Source organism: Symphalangus syndactylus, chromosome 8, assembly GCF_028878055.3.
Source record: "Symphalangus syndactylus isolate Jambi chromosome 8, NHGRI_mSymSyn1-v2.1_pri, whole genome shotgun sequence".
In the NCBI taxonomy this organism is placed as follows: domain Eukaryota; kingdom Metazoa; phylum Chordata; class Mammalia; order Primates; family Hylobatidae; genus Symphalangus; species Symphalangus syndactylus.
The window spans coordinates 72,205,494-72,224,773 of NC_072430.2; the positions used below are offsets into that span (position 1 = coordinate 72,205,494).

Sequence of the window (19,280 nt, forward strand, 5' to 3'; positions counted from 1 at the left end):
TCATTCTATCCTCAGGACTTTCTTCAATGCAGCCTTCATCTCCTTGTTTTGTAAGCTGTAAATCAGGGGCTTTAAGAAGGAGATCACCACAGAATAGAACAAAGTTATAATCTTCTGAATTGCAGCTGGGTTATCAGTTGTGGGGCTCACATACATTGCCAATAGGGCCCCAAAGAATAAACACACCACTGTCAGATGAGATCCACAGGTGGAAAAGGCCTTCTGCCGGCCTGCTGCTGGAGGGACTTTCAATACAGCTATCAGTAAAAGCATATAGGAGCCACATATGTACAGAAGAGTGAGAACGATAATGAGGGAGCTCAGGATATAGAAGATAATCTCAGTGATAGGAGCTGGGGCACAGGACAGAGCCATCAGTGGGTCCATGTCACACAAAAAGTGACTGATGATGTTGGGCCCACAGAAAGGCAGTTGAGACAGTTGCACAATGGAGACAGAGTAACTGAGGAATCCAAACACCCAGCAAAAAGACATCGATATGTAGCAGAGTTGTGGGGTCATGATGGTTGAGTAGTGCAATGGGCGGCAGATAGCAAGGTACCGATCATATGCCATGATAAAGAGGAAGTATGCTTCTATTGTGCCAAGGGAAGTAAAAAAGTAGAACTGGAGAAAACAGCCAACAAAAGAGATGGTTTTTGTCTCTGAGAGGAAGTTGACTAGCATGTTGGGCACAGTGGAAGTAACGTACCAGATTTCAAGGAAAGCAAAGTTCCCTAGGAGAATATACATTGGGGTATGAAGCCGTTTGTCCAATCTCACAGCACAGACAATGGTCCCATTTCCTATTATGGTAAATACATAGATCACAAAGAACAGGGAGAAGAGGAAACTTTGCATCTCCTGGCAACCAGGAAAGCCAAGGAGAACAAATTCTGTCACAGTGCTTGTCTCTGAATTGTTTGTGAATTCCAGGGCTGTAGAGGTGACAGAAAACACCATTTATACAAATAGTTTTGTTTTCTGAAAAACTTGTAGGAAATCTATGCAAGCTATATATGTTGGCTATTTGGCAATTAGTTTGCAATAACCCATCCACTGACTCCTAACTTTTATTCAGAAGCTACAAATCAACAATGCTAATGATCCCAAATTTCGTTTTTTTTTTTTTTTTTTTTTTTTGAGACAGAGTTTTGCTCTTGCTGCCCATGCTGGAGTGCAATGGCGCAATCTCAGCTCACCACAACCTCCGCCTCTTGGGTTCAAGCGATTCTCCTGCCTCAGCCTCCCGAGTAGCTGGGATTACAAGCACGCACCACCATGCCCGGCTACTTTTGTATTTTTAGTAGAGACGGGGTTTCTCCATGTTGGTCAAGCTGGTCTCGAACTCCTGACCTCAGGTGATCCACCCACCTCGGCCTCCCAAAGTTCTGGAATTACAGGAGTGAACCACCGTGCCTGGCCCCAAATTTCTTTAAAATTAGGGTTATCCCTCCCTCCCTCCCTTCCTTCCTTCCTTCCTTCCTTTCGTTCTTTCTCTGTGGCCCAGACTGCAATCTACTCGGCTCCCTGCTGCCCGCGCCGCGGACTGCCTGGGACTGCTGGCGCGCGCCACCGCGGCCTGCTTTTTCTCCTTTGGCTGCAGGCACGCGTTCGCCATCTTGGCCACGCTGGTCGCCAGCTCCTAACGCCGAGTGCTCTGCCCGCCTCAGCCTCCCGAGGTACTGGGACTGCAGACGGAGTCTCGCTCACGCGGTGCTCGGTGTTACCCGGGCTGGAGTGCGGTGGCGTGGTCTGGCCTCGCGGCAGCCTCCGCCTCCGAGCTGCCTGCCTTGGCCTGCCAGGGTGCTGGGATTGCAGCCCCTGCCCGGCCGCCGCCCCGTCTGGGAGGTGGGGAGTGTCTCTGCCCGGCCGCCCCGTCTGGGAAGTGAGGAGCGCCTCTGCCCGGCCACCCCGTCTGGGAAGTGAGGAGCGCCTCTGCCCGGCCACCCCGTCTGGGAAGTGAGGAGCGCCTCTGCCCGGCCACCCATCGTCTGGGAGGTGAGGAGCGCCTCTGCCCGGCCACCCATCGTCTGGGAGGTGAGGAGCGCCTCTGCCCGGCCACCCACCGTCTGGGAGGTGAGGAGCGCCTCTGCCCGGCCACCCACCGTCTGGGAGGTGAGGAGCGCCTCTGCCCGGCCACCCACCGTCTGGGAGGTGAGGAGCGCCTCTGCCCGGCCACCCACCGTCTGGGAGGTGAGGAGCGCCTCTGCCCGGCCACCCATCGTCTGGGAGGTGAGGAGCGCCTCTGCCCGGCCACCCATCGTCTGGGAGGTGAGGAGCGCCTCTGCCCGGCCACCCCGTCTGGGAAGTGAGGAGCGCCTCTGCCCGGTCACCCCGTCTGGGAAGTGAGGAGCGCCTCTGCCCGGCCACCCCGTCTGGGAAGTGAGGAGCGCCTCTGCCCGGCCACCCATCGTCTGGGAGGTGAGGAGCGCCTCTGCCCGGCCACCCATCGTCTGGGAGGTGAGGAGCGCCTCTGCCCGGCCACCCATCGTCTGGGAGGTGAGGAGCGCCTCTGCCCGGCCACCCATCGTCTGGGAGGTGAGGACCGCCTCTGCCCGGCCACCCATCGTCTGGGAGGTGAGGACCATCGTCTGGGAGGTGAGGAGCGCCTCTGCCCGGCCACCCACCGTCTGGGAGGTGAGGAGCGCCTCTGCCCGGCCACCCACCGTCTGGGAGGTGAGGAGCGCCTCTGCCCGGCCTCCCATCGTCTGGGAGGTGAGGAGCGCCTCTGCCCGGCCACCCCGTCTGGGAAGTGAGGAGCGCCTCTGCCCGGCCACCCGTCGTCTGGGAAGTGAGGAGCGCCTCTGCCCGGCCACCCATCGTCTGGGAAGTGAGGAGCGCCTCTGCCCGGCCGCCCCGTCTGGGAAGTGAGGAGCGCCTCTGCCCGGCCACCCATCGTCTGGGAAGTGAGGAGCGCCTCTGCCCGACCACCCACCGTCTGGGAAGTGAGGAGCGCCTCTGCCCGACCACCCATCGTCTGGGAAGTGAGGAGCTCCTCTGCCCGGCCACCTATCGTCTGGGAAGAAGTGAGGAGCGTCTCTGGCCGCCCCGTCTGGGAGGTCTACCACGGAGGCCAGAAGCAATGTGGGGGCTGGACGTGGTGGCTCACGCCTGTGGTCCTGGCACTCTGGGGGGCGAGGCGGGTTGATCACTTCGGGCTAGGAGTTCGAGACCAGTCTGGCCAACTTGGCGAAACATGAAAAATACAACAGACAAACCAACCAACCAACTCAGTGACAACAAAACAGGTCTACCCTGGAGTCATACTCTAATTTTTTCTATTTTCCTCCCTTTCTGATCCTTTATCCCACTTTCTTTTTCTTCCTCTTCCTTCTCCCTCTTCTTTGTCAAATAGAGGATTGAGTTATTATCACTGATCCATATAAAGTCCCTCTCTCATTTATTTTAACTCCCACCCCCCATTTCTATTCCCCGACTTCCCATGTGCAACCTTCCTAATATGTTTGATACGCATCTTTTTGTTTGTATGTATTTTTAGAAAATGTTTATTGTTTTTGTGTGCAAAAAAAATTAATAAAAAAAAAGTTTACAAACACTAAAAAAAAAAAAAAACAATAGAATCTACATTATTGGGATATTTTTAATTGGTGGGTGATTTTTAAGAATTCTCCCTTACCTTTGAAATTTTGAAAGCTCAGAACCATTATCCTCTATGAAAGCCAGCAAAGTGGCTGTTTGTATTTCTTTTTCCCACCCATAGTTAATTATTTCTAATAGTGCAGCTGTTAGTTTGACTTACATTTTTTTTTTTTTTTTTTTGAGATGGAGTTTCACTCTTGTTGCCCAGGCTGGAGTGCAATGGCGCCATCTTGGCTCACTGCAACCTCTGCCTCCCAGATTCAAGTGATTCTCCTGCCTTAGCCTTCCAAGTAGATGGGGTTACAGGCATGCGCCATCACGCCTGGCTATTTTGTATTTTTAGTAGAGATGGGGTTTCTCCATGTTGGTCAGGCTGGTCTCAAACTCCTGACCTCAGGTGATCCACCGCCTCGGTCTCTCAAAGTGCTGGGATTACAGGTGTGAGCCACTGTGCCCGGCCTGTATTGTCAGCAGAGATGGGGTTTCATTATGTTGGCCAGGCTGGTCTCGAACTCCTGACCTCAAATGATCCACCCACCTTGGCCTCCCAAAGTGCTGGGATTACAGGCGTGAGCCACCGCACCCAGCCTGACTTAATTTTTAAACCAAGAATTAGGAGTAAAATAACTACTTTTTCTGACATCTTTCCCAAGGTGGAAAATACTTGACATACTTCTCAGATACTTGAGAGCTATGAGTGGCCATTATTCACTCTGTATTAGTGAATTTTAAGTCTAAGCATAGAATCCAAGAGAAAATATCAAGGCAATATTTTTCTGGAGAGTAGAGAGTTAATAGTTACCTGAGATTGTTCGTTGAATTTACTTCACACTTTTAAACTTCCCTGTAAGTGGAATTTCTACTACCATAAACAAATGCAGTGTTTTGAATTGTTTAAACATAAATCTCTCATTAAAATAAACAATTTGTTACAATATATTGTTCTGCTACAAGAATTCATTCTTGTACTGTTACATGTTACAGATTGTAGGTTTCGACATCTCAACTGTAATCTCTACTGCCTACCTACAAGAAAGTCAGAATCTAGATAAGTTTGGAAGGTCAATGATCAAAAGTCAAAGAGAATGAATGGGTAAAGAAAGTGTGGTATATGCACACAATGGAATACTATTCAGCTTTTAAAAAAGAAGGAAATCCTGTCATTTGTGACAACATGGATGAACCCAGGGACATGGTGCTAAGTGAAAAAATCCAGGCTCAGGAAGACAAATACTGTGTGATTTCACTTATATGTATATGTGGAATCTAAAAAAGTTGAATTTATAGCAGCAGAGAGTAAAATGGTGGTTACAGGGACTGGGAGGTTGGGGAGATGTTGGTCAAAGGATACAAAACTTAAGTTAGAAGAAATAAGTTCAAGAGCTCTATTGTATAACATGGATAACTATAGTTAATAATGTATTTTTTTGGCCAGGCACGGTGGCTCACGCCTGTAATCCCAGCACTTTGGGAGGCTGAGGCGGGCGGATCACAAGGTCAGGAGATTGAGACCATCCTGGCTAACATGGTGAAACCCCATCTCTACTAAAAATACAAAAAATCAGCCAGGCGTGGTGGCAGGTGCCTGTAGTCCCAGCTACTTGGGAGGCTGAGGCAGGAGAATGGCGTGAACCTGGCAGGGAGAGCTTGCAGTGAGCCGAGATTGCGCCACTGCACTCCAGCCTGGGCGACAGAGCGAGACTCCGTCTCAAAAAAAAAAAAAAAAAAAAATGTATTTTTTCTTGAAAATTGCTAAGAGAATAGATTTTAAATGTTCTCACCACAAAAAGTGATAAGTATATGAGGTAATGCATATGCTCATTAGCTGGAGGTAGACATTATACAATGTATACATATTTCAAAACAACGTGTTACACATAATAAATATATACAATTTTTTATTTGTTAATTTAAAAAGTCAGACATAAATAAACATAGCTCTAAATGTTGCTAATGATTAATTCTTGCTGGCCACAAATGGTATTTTCTTTCATTTGGTGATGAAAGAAAATATATATGTAAAAAATATTCAATAAGCCTTCTCCAAATGTAAGTATATTTGTTAATGTTAAGTTTTTCAATGCATTTCAAATGATCTAAAATGCTTATGTCTTGTTATTTAAATTTATTAATGCTACACTGTTTAAAATTTACTTTACCAAAATACTGTAATTGTTTTTTATAATTATAAAAGATATAGAAAAAGACAAAAAAAACCTACCTCCTTGAGAAAACAAATTTTAACTATTTGGAGGAGTGTGTTCTTCTCTTCTTTATAATTAAAATGGAATTTTTCAAAATTAACTGTTTTATAATTTGTTTTTAAACTTAATATGTTTGTCTTTTTTTCCATGTCAAAAATATAGCTCTGAAACATCAACTGAATGGCTGCATTGTTCTTCTTGTCTATAGATTCAATCAACCCTCTAATGATAGATTTAGATTGTTATCAATGTCTTCTATTATAATCACCACTGTGATTAATATTCTTTGACATATATCTTAGTATAGTTTGACCCATAAAGCCTGAGCTTATCAAGATTTAAAAAATTAATAATTACACTTGTCAATATAGGATGTCTTAGTTTTTGATGATGATTTTAGATATCCTTTTGATACCTATCATATATTAAAGTCGGCAAGACAAAACTCTGTAACATATAAGATAAATTTCCGTTTAATATTTACATAGCATGCTATATATTTTTCTAGCAGAGCCTGAACCATAATGACCAAATCATATGGTTTTGTGTTACCCTCTAGACCGAAAACATCTATAATTCACAAGTGATGTTTATCTTTCATTACTCAGATAACTCAGTTTCTGGTACACAGTAGGCACTTGTTGAATAAACTAATGGTTGGGCGAATTTCAGACTTGCCAAGCCTGTCACCAAAAAGCTAATCTGAGTTTATGAACATCACCATCACTGAGTCCTCAGTCTGGACATCACTGGACAGTCTTGTGTAACTTGTCAGTTTGGTCACATTTAGCAAAATCACATTTAAACCTTGCGATCCACTAATTCCACCTTGCCTCATGACCCTGTCATTTGTGAGCATCCACTCTAAATATTGGCCTCTCTAGTCATTTATAGTTTCAAACATGTAGTCACCATTTTGCTCAGTATTTGTCTTTATTCTATCTTTTTCTTTGTAAGAGTTCCCACTTTGTACTTGCTTCTTGGCGAATGGCTCTACTCTTCGTTCACCAATCCAGTTGGCATTTGCTAAAACCAGAAACTTGAGAAGTACTGAAGGAACCTTTTAATTCTATCACCTCCCATATGCAGTCAATCTCCAAATCCTGTTGATTTTCCTTCTCAAAGTGTGTGTGTATATATATATATATACATACACACAAACACATACACACACACACATTTTTTTGAGACAGTCTCATTCTCTCACCCAGGCTGGAGTGCGGTGGCGCAATCTCTGTTTACTGCAACCTCTGTCTCCTGGGTTCAAGCAATTCTCCTGCCTCAGCCTTCTGAGTAGCTGGAATTACAGGCATGCACCACTACGCCTGGCTAGTTTTGTATTTTTAGTAGAGATGATGTTTTGTCATGTTGGCCAGGCTAGTCTCGAACCCCTGACCTCAAGTGATCCACTCACCTTAGCCTCCCAAAGTGCTTGGATTACAGGCATGAACCACCACACCTGGCCAATTTTCCTTCTCAATGTTTTTCAACACTGTCTTGTGCACATGGTAGATCATTGTAAATGCTGGATGTTACCACATAAAGTTGGATAGTCCAGTGGTGGGATGCGGCAGCTACACATACGAACTAGAAGGAAAAATGAGCTGCTCCTTAGGAAGAATTGGGAGCATAGTTTTAGGAGGAAAGCACATAGTTTGGTGAGAAAGGAAGAGAACATTCACTGTAGCAGTCTATGTGGTGACATACCACAGTTGGATTAGGTTCACAACTGATTGACTCACTCCAGTAATACTTAACGAAGTAATCCTGTTATATAAGGTACTTAAATGATAAAATCAGATTGACTTGGGTTCAAATACTGTACAGCATACTATGTGCCTCTAGGCAAGTTACCATTGTTTTGCTGAGCTTTTATGAAAGTATTGTTGAAGTACAGTTTCCTAGTACATGTTGTAGTGCCTAGTGCAGTTCCTGGAATATATTAGGACCTGCAACATTCATAGCTGTTAGTGTTCATAATAATACTACTAATAAACATAATTACAAAGTAACTAGGATAATTTTTTAGCAGAATCATTTAAAAACCTAAATGAAAAACAATAAATTAATTTTTAATTTTTATTTATTTATTTGTTTTTGAGACAGGGCCTTACTCTTTCACCCATGCTGGAGTGCAGTCGCGGGATCATAGTTCATTGCAGCCCTGACCTCCCAAGCTCAAGGGATCCTACTGCCTTAACCTGAGCAGCTGGGTCGATAGACGTATGCCACCGTGCCAGGATAATTATTAAATGTTGTGTAGAGACATGTTCTCATCATGACTCTAGCCTAGGGAACATGATGAGAACCTTTCTCTACAAACCTTTGGCTCCTCAAAGTGCTGAGATTATAGGCGTGAGCCACTGCGCCTGTCCAATGAATTTAAGTGAACCTAAATGACTAGATTAAAAAGTCATATGTCATTCAAATATGAATATTTCATGTTCATATTATCTCACAGTGAAGCTATGGACAGCTCCTTTCAGTTGCTCAGATTTATTTTTTCGACCTTCTTGTATATTCTGGCACTTAGAAACATACAGTTTGGTCTGACATAAGGAAAGAAGATATAAAAACACAGTAGTGTTAATAATTCAAAATGCAGAAGATAAAGTATTAAAGGAAGGGCATTACATTTCCTGGGATGTGCATAAAAGTAATGGGAATAAGTTATATTTAATCAGGGGCATTGTAGAAAGTGAGTTATTAAGCATGACTTCTAATACCAAATTATGTAATTTATCAAATTTCCAAATAATGAGGCATTCCTTTGCAAATAATTAGGCAAGAACGTTTAAGGAAGTGTTCAGCTGAGGAAGATCTGGGTAGCTGGGCACAGGTGTCAACAGTTCATTATAACATTTATACCGGAGATGCTGGGCATGAAATCACATGTCTAGAAACTCACAAAATTTTGCAAAAACATGTTCATATTATAAAGACATTTCACTGGAGCTAGCATCCGTGTGTAGATGTCTTAGAAAAAGTCAAGTGAATCCTAGACAGGGGAAAAAGTTACCCTTCATGATAGAGCTATGTGCAGACAGTCCTAGGAATACAAACCAAGCCTGTACCTTCTCGTTGATACCTCTCTTTGCCTTATGTAGACTCAAAACCTGGAGCCTGACCCAGAGAATCCTAGGATATATAAAGGTAACTGTTGAAACTCCCTTTTCTCCTTTCCTGAAGTGCTCAAAAGAAACATTTATAGGTAATTCTTTGGGTAACAGTTATAGCCAGAGGAAAGAAGCACACTCCTCCTGTGGTCAGCCCTTGAGGTGTGGGCCTCGATTGACAGGGTGGTTATTTTAATCAAGGGCTACATAAAGGACCTCAGTCACCTCCAGGCACCCAGACCTTCCAATTGTCTCATCCAGCAGAGAAAGGTCAACAGGTGAGTTTTATATATGAATTACTTTTGTGGCAGAATAGTGCCACAAAAGCAGTGGCATATGAACCTCATGAAGAGATTTCAGAAAGAGGGTGCAGGTGAATGAAGAAGTGTCATTGCGATTCAGGGGTGCAATTAAAGTTTTATCTTGGAGATTATTGTGATGACTTCAGTCTTCCCTTGGGCTGGTTTATGATTCCCTCAAGAGTCCTTGGCATAGCATCCTTTCTTCTATCCACAGTTTTCATGTAGTTTAGGGCAAATTGGACCCCAGAGCAAAGGCAAGAAGAATGTTTTGAAAGGCAGTGATGAGATGTCTGTGTGGAATTCGAGATAACTTCTTTTTGTTCGTAGGAAAAGTTATAAAAACTAATTTCTAGAAAATCAGTTGTAATGTCCTCATTTAATTTCTAATTTTTGTTGAGTCTTGTTTTTTTCTTAATCTAGCTAAAGTCTTGTCCACTTAGTTTATCTTTCTGAGTAAAAAACTTTTGGTTTTGTTCATTTTCTCTACTGTTTTATATTTTCTACTTCATTTATCCCTGCTGTAATCTTCATTGTTTCCTACCATTTGCCAGCTTTGGATTTAGTTTGTTCTTCTTTTTCTAGTCTCTTACGGTATAAAGTTAGGTTTTTGAGTTGAGATTTTTCTTCTTTTATAATGTAAGCCCTTGTAGCTATAAATTTCTCTCTTAGCACTGCTTTCTTTTCATCTTGTAAATTTCAGTATGTTGTGTTTTCATTTTTATTTGTCTCAAGATACTTTATAATTTCCGTTGTGACTTCTTCTCTGACTCATCGCTTGGTTTAGAGTGTGTTGTTGAATATCCACATATTTGTGGAGTTTTTAGTTTTCTTTTTGATGTTGGTTTACAGTTTTCTTCCATTGTGATTTGAGAAAGATAGGTACGATTTTAATCTTTCAAAATGATTAAGCCTGTTTTGTGACTTAACATATGGTCTAGGCTGGAGGATTAAAATATTTTACTTAAAAATTTTGAGTTGTGTCCATTCATAAAACGAAACAAAGGAAAGAGGATAGCAAAGTCTTTAATAGAAAGCCTACAGCCTGGGCAACATAGAGAGACCCAATTTCTACCAAAAAAAAATTAGCCAGGCATGGTGGCATGTGCCTGTGGTCCCAGCTACTCGAGAGGCTAAGGTGGGAGGATTGCTTGAGCCCAAGAGGTTGAGGCTGCAATTAGCTGTGATCATACCATTGTACTCCAGCATGGGTGACAGGGTGAGATACTGTCTAAAAAAACTCCCAAATCCCAAACAACAACAACAAAAAGAAAGCCTAACATCTTTGAACCAAAAAAAAAAAAAAAAAAAAAGAATAGATTGCAGCCAGTGTAATGGGGAAATTGAAGAAAATGGTATGTATAAATTCAAACAAGAGCTAAACCATGGCCACAAACTTCCAGGGATGAGTGATTCTCTTCTGAGTGGCATCAGGTCTAGCTCTGGTTCATCCTTACCTGAGGATGAAGACCATTAGGGCACCAGCTTTGTGTGACGCCCCCCCCCGCCCCCCCAGCACCAGGTTCCTATTTCCATCTCCTTAGCCAGGCGTTGTCGTGAAGCATAAGGATTTGAACTATAGTCAAGTGCTCTCTGAGCATGAATGGCCTTAGTGCTCACCTCTCAGACTTTCATAAAAAAAAAAAAAAAGACTTAGCCATTTTCTATTCTCTCTTTAGAGCGTCAATGTTTTTAAGTTTTTTTTTAATTTAGTATTTTTATTTGATTGCAGCAAGATGGTAGATGGAAGCAATTCAACATTTACTAAAATCTATATTTACTTAACATTTTAAATAATATCTCTCTTTGGTATTCAATTTATATTATTATTATTATTGTTATTTTTTGAGATGAAGTTTCACTCTTGTCACCCAGGCTGGAGCGCAATGGCATGATCTCAGCTCACTGGAACCTCAGCCTCCTGGGTTCAAGTGATTCTCCTGCCTCAGCCTCCCGAGTAGCTGGGATTACAGGCATACGCCACCATGCACGGCTATTTTTTTTTGTATTTTTAGTAGAGATGGGGTTTCACCATGTTGGCCAGGCTAGTCTTGAACTCCTGACCTCAGGTGATACACCCACCTCGGCCTCCCAAAGTGTTGGGATTACAGGCGTGAGCCACTGCGCCCAGCCTATACTACATTTTATAGTCATACTTGCTTTGTCTCTGGGACCTTAGTAGTAACCACTAGCAGTGGTTGATTATATGATGGTGTAAAATAATTTCTAGAAGCACTTCTATTCTGTAACCTGAAGTGCACTTGCAGAAAGACAATGCCTATGCTGTGCTTACAGCCTCTTTCACACAAGTTCCATACTTACACACATGCAACTTCTCATGAGCTTCCACGGTAATTAGCCCTTCCCCTCTCACTGAACTTTTGCTACTTAACAAAAAGAAAACCTTCCAATTTTCTCGATCACAAGACTGTGAAGCCTATGAGGGAAGAAAATGTGTCTTATATACCTTTGTCTCGAATTTATTTCCTGGCTCAATGTTCGGTACATTGTAGATGCTGAACAAGGGCAATAAAAATCAATAAATGAAAAATAAGGGAGATGATGTCTAAATATAACTGTGATAAAACTCGTTAAAGTTTTATAACAGTATATTTATACAAGCCCTAAAGTGAGGAAGACGTATCTCAGGTTTTTTCTAAAGTACGAAACTATTTGAGTGAAATTATGTGAAGGGGCGCTTCAACATTTCTATCAATAAACAGGCTCCTAAGGAACCCTAGAATTGTGGGAAAAAATGATTCTCCAAATCTAATGATCAGAAAGTTCCCCTAGAAAATTGTTCTTTGTTGGCCGGGTGCGGTGGCTCATGCCTGTAATCCCAGGACTTTGGGAGGCTGAAGTGAGTGGATCACCTGAGGTCAGAAGTTCGAGACCAGCCTGGCCAACGTGGTGAAACCCTGTCTCTACTAAAAATACCAAAAATTAGCCGGGCGTAGTGGTGTGCGCCTGTAATCCCAGCTACTCAGGAGGCTGAGACAGGAGAATCGTTTGAACCCAGGAGGCAGAGGTTGCAGTGAGCCGAGATGGCGCCATTGCACTCCAGCCTGGGCAACAAGAGCAAAACTCTATCTCAAAAAAAAAAAAGAAAGAAAAAAGAAAATTGTTCTTTGTTTAAAGAACTTACTCACATAACCAAACACCACCTGTTCCCCAATAACCTATGGAAATAAAAAAATTTAACAAAATATGTTTTATTATTTATTTTTTCAATAAATAATATAGGCACATGATAAAGAATTTGAAAGCACAAAAGGAGTTATGAAAAAAAGTCTCCTTTACTCTCTTGTTCCTTAGACACCAAATTTTTCTCGCCTGAAGCAACCATTGTTACCAGTTTTTTGGAGCTCTTTCAGGAGATATACACATTTCCATGGAAGGCAACTACAATACACTCTGCTATTCACTTTGCTTTTTTCATTTAACAGTATGTCTTGGACATATTATATATCATTGCATATGGAACTGCTTCATAGTTTATAAATTGATGACATAATATTCCATGGTATAACTCACCATAGCTCATTTTAGTAGTCTTCTATTAATGGGAACTGATGTTTTTCTCAATATTTTGCTATTACAGCAATGCTACAGTAAACATTTCCCACATGTGTAAAAATATCTATAGGCTAAACACCTTAAAAGTTAAGGTGCTGTTTTAAAGGATATGTGCCTTCTAAATTTTGATAGAAGTTGCCTTGTCACCCTATATAGAGTTTGTAAAACTGATACGCCTACCAGCTAAGTGTGAGAGAACCCATTTCATGATCCTCAGACATACAATGTGTTATCAAACTTCTTGATCTTTGTCAATTTAATAGATAAAAAGTGAGATGTATTTATAGGCTTATTCTACTTTTACCTTTTTATGAATTAGTTAGTGCCCTTTCCATGTTTAAGAATCTTTTTCTGGATGTTATTTGTTTATATCCTCTTGCTCATTTCCTTACTGGGATACTGTTCTGTTCTCTTACTATTTTACAGAGCTTCATTTATATTAAGGAAACAAACTTATTGTGATATGACTTGCATATAAGTGAGAAGTCCTAAAGAGAAATTCAGGGTTACTTTTCAAAGAAAAGGGAACTTGGGCTAGTTAAAAGGGTGGTAGATAGGAATTTTTTTTTTTTTTGGAATTGTTTAAGTCATTATCCTCAGCAAATTGCTCCCTGATTCCCAATTCCTATTTATTTAACCTGAAAAACGGTATTTGGATTAGTGAAGACACTTCAATCATAGCATGACCTTTCACTCCAGGCCTAGGGGAAAGTTCAAGGAGAACTAGTCCAAGCTTCTAATACAAATTCTGGGTAACTGTTTTTACTGATCTGCAATTACTGGGTGCCTTCCATTAAAAAAAGGCTTAAATCTGTGGTCCTGATTTTATCATTTATTTTACCATAGGTAACCTTTCCCCTGCTTCCTGGGGGGGAAGAGTCCTCAGGGATTCTTTGCTGGTTGCAATGAAAAGAAAAGCAGGTGTGCATCCCAGATTTGTGTTTATGCCAGCCTCTATATCCACCTGTCTGTCTGATCTGTGGGCTTTTGAACACACATGCTACATGATCATCTTCTGAAAGTGAAGGAAGAAGTGAGAATGTATGGAATCTAGATAGAATAGAAAAAACTTTCTGGTCATGACTGAAAAACTTGTACTAAACCCCAAATAATTTCTATCAACAGTAAAATCTGGACAAAATACATAAAACAACCATTTGAAGGCACTCAGAGCAACTGACATAGGCAAGGCTTCATGGGCTACAGTCCAAGATGAAGGGAAGAAAAGGGAGGTGAGTTTCACATTCACCATGTGTATTTCCCTGAGGATATCTGACCATTTACTGGGTTGGGAGAGTATGAGGAAAGAAGGAATAAAGCCTGAGCAGAAGGCAGTAGTTTTACTGAACTGAGAAGGTAGAGAATTTGAAAGTTGCCAAAGCACCAGACGTTTGAGAAGTCCTGGAGAGGGAAGGACCACAGAAGCTAGGCTAAAAATATGATGCAATTCCCCTTCAAGGCATTTTTGGATTTCTAAGCTGTGTGTACATGAGACCCCAAAATAGCTAGCAGAAACAAAAGCTGAGAGTCTAAAGAGCAAAGCAGAAGTTTCAGGAGTCATGGGGTTCAAGAAGTACTGAAATAGGAGGCTAGGACCAGCTGAAGTGGAGGGGCCTTCTAAACAGTCCAGATTTGTCCCTGAGGTCTCAGAAAGGCTATGTTCCTGCAGTAAGAGTCACACCCTAAGAGTAAAACTAAAACGAGCACAGACCATTTTAAAAACACATTCAAGTAGTGCTTAAATAGAATCAATGTGATCTGCCTCTACTCCATCTACTTGCTAGAACAAAACTTAACTTTCATTACTGCACATATTGTCTTTATAGTTTTTAAAATACAATGCCCACCAGCCAATTAAAAAACATTGAGGCATGTTACACATCTGGGCAAATAATCAAGATCTGAAAGGAGAAATAACAGAAACATGCTCACAGGTATTTTAGCTTTGGCCAATAGGAAGATGAACAATTAACTGTATAAGACCAGTTTTTTTTTAAATCCCCAAATTAAAGACAAGATTAATTACACAAGGACCTTTTTGATTAACATTTTATGTTCCCCAAAATTTCTTCAGAGCTTTTTTCATATCTTTGTTCCTAAGACTATATATCACAGGGTTAAGCAGTGGGGTAACAACAGAATAAAACAGAGTCACAATCTTCTGCTTTCCAGCTTCATTCTTAGATGGTGGGCTCCCATACATGACCAATACTGAGCCATAGAACAGTGAAACCACAGCCAGGTGAGACCCACAGGTGGAGAAAGCCTTTCTTCTCCCAGCTGCTGAAGGGGCCCTCCACACAGCTCTCACGACCAGAGCATAGGACCCCACAATGAAGAGAAAGAGCATAAAGACAGGCAGAGGACTTAGGATACAGAAGACAAGCTCTATCACAGGGCCTTTTTTGCAAGCGAGAGTTAGAAGAGGAGCTGGGTCACATAGGAAGTGGTCAATAATCCTGGATCCACAGAAGGACATTTGGGAGATGATGACGATAGGAATAAAGAACCAGATGAAACCAAGTACCCAGCAATTGACCACAAGATTGGTGCAGAGACGTCTGGTCATAATGGTCGAATAGTGTAGAGGCCAGCAGATGGCAAGATATCGATCAAATGCCATAACTGCCAGGAAAAAGCATTCTGTAGATCCCAAGGAGAAGAAAAAGTAGAACTGGAGGAAGCAGCCAGAGAAAGAGATGATCTTGGTGTCAGAGAGGAAGTTGGCCAGCATGTTGGGGACTGTGGAGGTGACATAACAGATCTCCAGGAAGGAGAAATTGGCGAGCAGGATGTACATGGGGGCGTGGAGTCTCTGATCCCAGTGCACAGCACAGATGATGGAACCATTGCCCATGAGGGTCAGGAGGTATACAACAGTGAAGAGCACAAAGAGGAGGATCTGCCCCTCCCTGGGGCAAGGGAAGCCCAGGAGGATGAAGCCAGTGAAGGTGCTGGAGTTGCTGGGGGTGTTGAAGATTTTCATGTGTCCGTGAATTGTAAAAGCAGCAGCAATTACTGAATGACAGTGCAAACATAGATGGGGAATCAGATTTGTATTTAAATCATTTTGGGAAAGAAAATGCATAAATTTGCTATTGAAATAAAAGTAAAAAGTAAAAAACAGAATGCAGATATGTCAATAGTCACTTTTTTTCTTTTAAACTGACTTATTGATCTGGATTGATTCTTTGCTCGCATTCACGTTTTTACCATAGGCTTAAGAAAACTTTTGATCAAAATTGATAAGCTGTCATTTATATTTTATTAGGTGTAAAACCCTTATAATTTTCAGGCATGTTTACAACACTTTCCTTCAAGAGCCTTTGTGTAAATATATAACAGAATATGTATTTATGTATATTCTTACACAAATGAATTTCATTTTCAGAAGGTGAAATCATTGCAGCTTTTTGTGGCAGAGACTGAGTGAAACTGTGTAGCCATGTAATATGAGAAAACTGCTTGAATTACTTCTTTTATGTCACTTTTGACACTGGCCTTATTCTAAATTAAATGGTTAACTTATTAACTTAATAATATCATTCACTTGTTTCATGAGTAACACAGTCAAATCAATTAGAGGAAATTAGCTGTTGTCAGTTTCTTTTGTGTTAGGACAGCAGTCCTAGCCATCCTCAGTAGACCAGGCTGAAAGAATCATTAACTGGCCATGGTGAAACTTGTCTGTGCTTGCCGTGAAGAATATATAAATTTGTCTAGACTACAGTTAAAGATATAATTCTATTCCAGTAATACAAATTATGGATATAATTGATAACATGCAATTCTAAATGACAGTGGGTTTGTAGGCGATATTAGACTAAAGCTGTGGTCCATCTCCCAGGAACCACTTAGGAGCATCTCAAGGCAGAGTGGCTTTTGAAGGCTGAATATCTGCATGATGCCTTTCATCTGTTTTAAATGAATTAGAATATCTTTGTGAAACAATCACGTAATCAAGCCTTAGAATTAGTTAGAGCCCTTTCTAAATAAGTGCAGAAGTGAGCAAACTAAAGAAAGTCTGTGTCCCTCCTTCTGTGTTTAGATCCACATTTTGCTTTTTGAAGTTGGCACAGGGACCCAGGAAGTTTTAAGGTAGCAGAATCTGCTGCCCCTAAATATGCCACTTTGGCGTAAGATTATTTTCAGCTGAAGGCAATTGAGAAAAAGCAGATACAAGAAAAGCTCTCTGTCTTCCCCCTATTATTTGCACAGAAGCAGGATAATTTTGCAAGGGTGGCCTTCCTCTCCCCTCTGCCAGGGAGGACAAGGTAAAATTACCAGGGACAACTGTAAACCCTTTCCGCCTGGAGATGGCACCACAGGAATCTACGTAACAATTTTACCAACTTTAGCCTGTATCTTCCATTTGTTTGCCCATAATATTTATTTTCCCACAATTTCCCACCCTAGAAATGCAAAGTCCTTTTTCTTTGTCTTGTCACTTCTCTAAAAAATTATTATTCTTTAGCTGAGATGCCATGTAAGCCTAACGTCGAACCACACCTTTGAGTTACTCATCTCCCAGCGCTCTCATGTGTATTTACGACGCATATGCTCATAAACTTATGTTTGTTTTTCTCTTCTTGATTTGGGTTTTGTCAGTCTTACTTATAAGGCCCCAGGAGAAGAACCTAGAAAGATAGGAGAAAAAAAAATTTCCCTCCCCTGCAGAGTCTACTAATTTCTTAGTAGAATATTTAAATTCTGTATAACTTAGAAGACCAAAAACAAAAGATGCCGGCAGCAAGTTGACATCCTTCTCACGCAAGCATAGATGTGAGTGCTTAGAGGTTTATGTTGGAAGAATTCAGTTTTGTTGGTGATGGGGTGAACTGAGGGAGAAATTTTAACACAATCCATAGTGATTTATTTATTTATTGAGATGGAGCCTTGCTCTGTCACCCAGGCTGGAGTGCAGTGGCATGATCACAGCCCACTGCAATGTCCGCCTCCGGGGTTCAAGTAATTCTCGTGCCTCAGCCTTATGAGTAGCTGGGAGTACAGGCACAAGCCACCAGCCCGGCTAATTTTTGTATGTTTAGTATAGATAAGTTTCACATCATGTCGGCCAGGCTGGTCTTGAACTCCTGACCTCCAGTGATCTGCTCCCTTCGGCCTCCCAAAGTGCTGGGATTACGGGCGTGAGCCACAGCGCCCAGCCCCATAATTTTTTAAAACACCCTCTAGGTCATTTGTAACTCAGGATTCCCTAATTCCCATGACATGGAGGATGCTTAGAGATAAAAGAGTCTCCACAGGTTCTGCCAGACTCTATTTTAATGTATATAATCAAAATAAGGATTTAATGTACTTGGCTCTTGGTGGGAATAGGGTGGAATAGGTTCTGGTAGCTATCATAAACTTCTATTTTTTTATAAGTTTTTTCTTTTCTGCTTCTCTACTTTTAAAGTCATTTGTTTAGGGGCCCAAAAAACTTCTGAGACTGCATATTTATCTTTTATAAAGGGAATTGAAAGCAGACAGTGGACGGGTCTAATGATTTTCTAAAATAAAGTCACTCTGTACCAGTTTCATTCATGATCAAGGACATTAAGCATTTAGTCATTTCTATGTCACACCTTTGCCTTTGTAGGGTGTTTTAAAAGTTACATTAGCTTCACATGAGCCATTCATGGCTAACGAATAAAACTAATGAATTACTAATGAATAAAAACACACAGAAAAGAATTCTGCTATGATGTGTGAAGGTCCTTTATGTTTTCTAAAAAAGATTAAGTGTATATGACTAGTACTAATTCAGAGGAATATAACTTTATTATGATCAATTAAGAGCAACTCTTACTAATAATGCTTAGGCATTTTTGACCAGGATTTTTTTGCTAGTGTTCCTAAAATTTTATTTTAGGGGTAAGCATCTGCTCAACAGTCGAGTAATTTGACTTCTTGGATTAAATGTTTAATCAATTTTTTTTCTGATGGAACTTATTTCACTGTAGTATCTCTTTCTTTTCCTCTACCCTCACATCTCATCCACAAATAATTCCTTTTAGTTTTGTCTCAAAAATAAGTCTCATGTCTGCTCACTTCTCCCCATCTCCACTGCCAACATCCTAGTTCAAGCCATCCTCTTTTCTCCCCTAGACCATGTGATGCTGCTGTTCTAGCTGGCTTCCTGTTTCCACTCTTGCCTGTCTGTAACTTATTTTCCATGCCACAGCCAGAGTAACTCCTTAAAGAACGAAAATCAGACCAGTTCCTTTCCTTGCACATAGATTTCAATTAGCTTCCCAATGCTCTTTGAATAAAATAAAACTTTGAAACTGTGATCTTTGATTTGACCCTTCATATTTCCAACATCATCTCATGATTCTATTACTCAAACTTTCTCTCACACACATACACACACACACACACACACTCTGTTGTACAAAGTAGGCACAAAGATGCTCCACTAACACAAGCACTGCAAATATAAAATAAGGATTCACTGGAGAAAACACTAGCAAGCAGAGGGT

The 19,280-nt window shown here is 41.4% G+C and overlaps 2 protein-coding genes across 2 annotated transcripts; both read right to left on the reverse strand.

The window, feature by feature from the left end:
* Nucleotides 1-963, reverse strand: LOC129488763 (olfactory receptor 11H4-like). The gene has a single exon (XM_055291312.1). The coding sequence runs from the start codon at nt 961-963 to the stop codon at nt 1-3; it is 963 nt and encodes a 320-aa protein (XP_055147287.1).
* Nucleotides 964-14,848: 13,885 nt separating this feature from the next.
* LOC129487985 (olfactory receptor 11G2) lies at nt 14,849-15,886 on the reverse strand. The gene has a single exon (XM_055289552.1). It carries the CDS (start codon nt 15,884-15,886, stop codon nt 14,849-14,851), a length of 1,038 nt encoding a protein of 345 aa, XP_055145527.1.
* Nucleotides 15,887-19,280: the final 3,394 nt, after the last annotated feature.

Excerpts from the sequence above, each read along its gene's own strand:
- LOC129488763 (XM_055291312.1), bottom strand. The coding sequence starts at position 963 with ATGGTGTTTTCTGTCACCTCTACAGCCCTGGAATTCACAAACAATTCA.
- LOC129487985 (XM_055289552.1), bottom strand. The coding sequence starts at position 15,886 with ATGCATTTTCTTTCCCAAAATGATTTAAATACAAATCTGATTCCCCAT.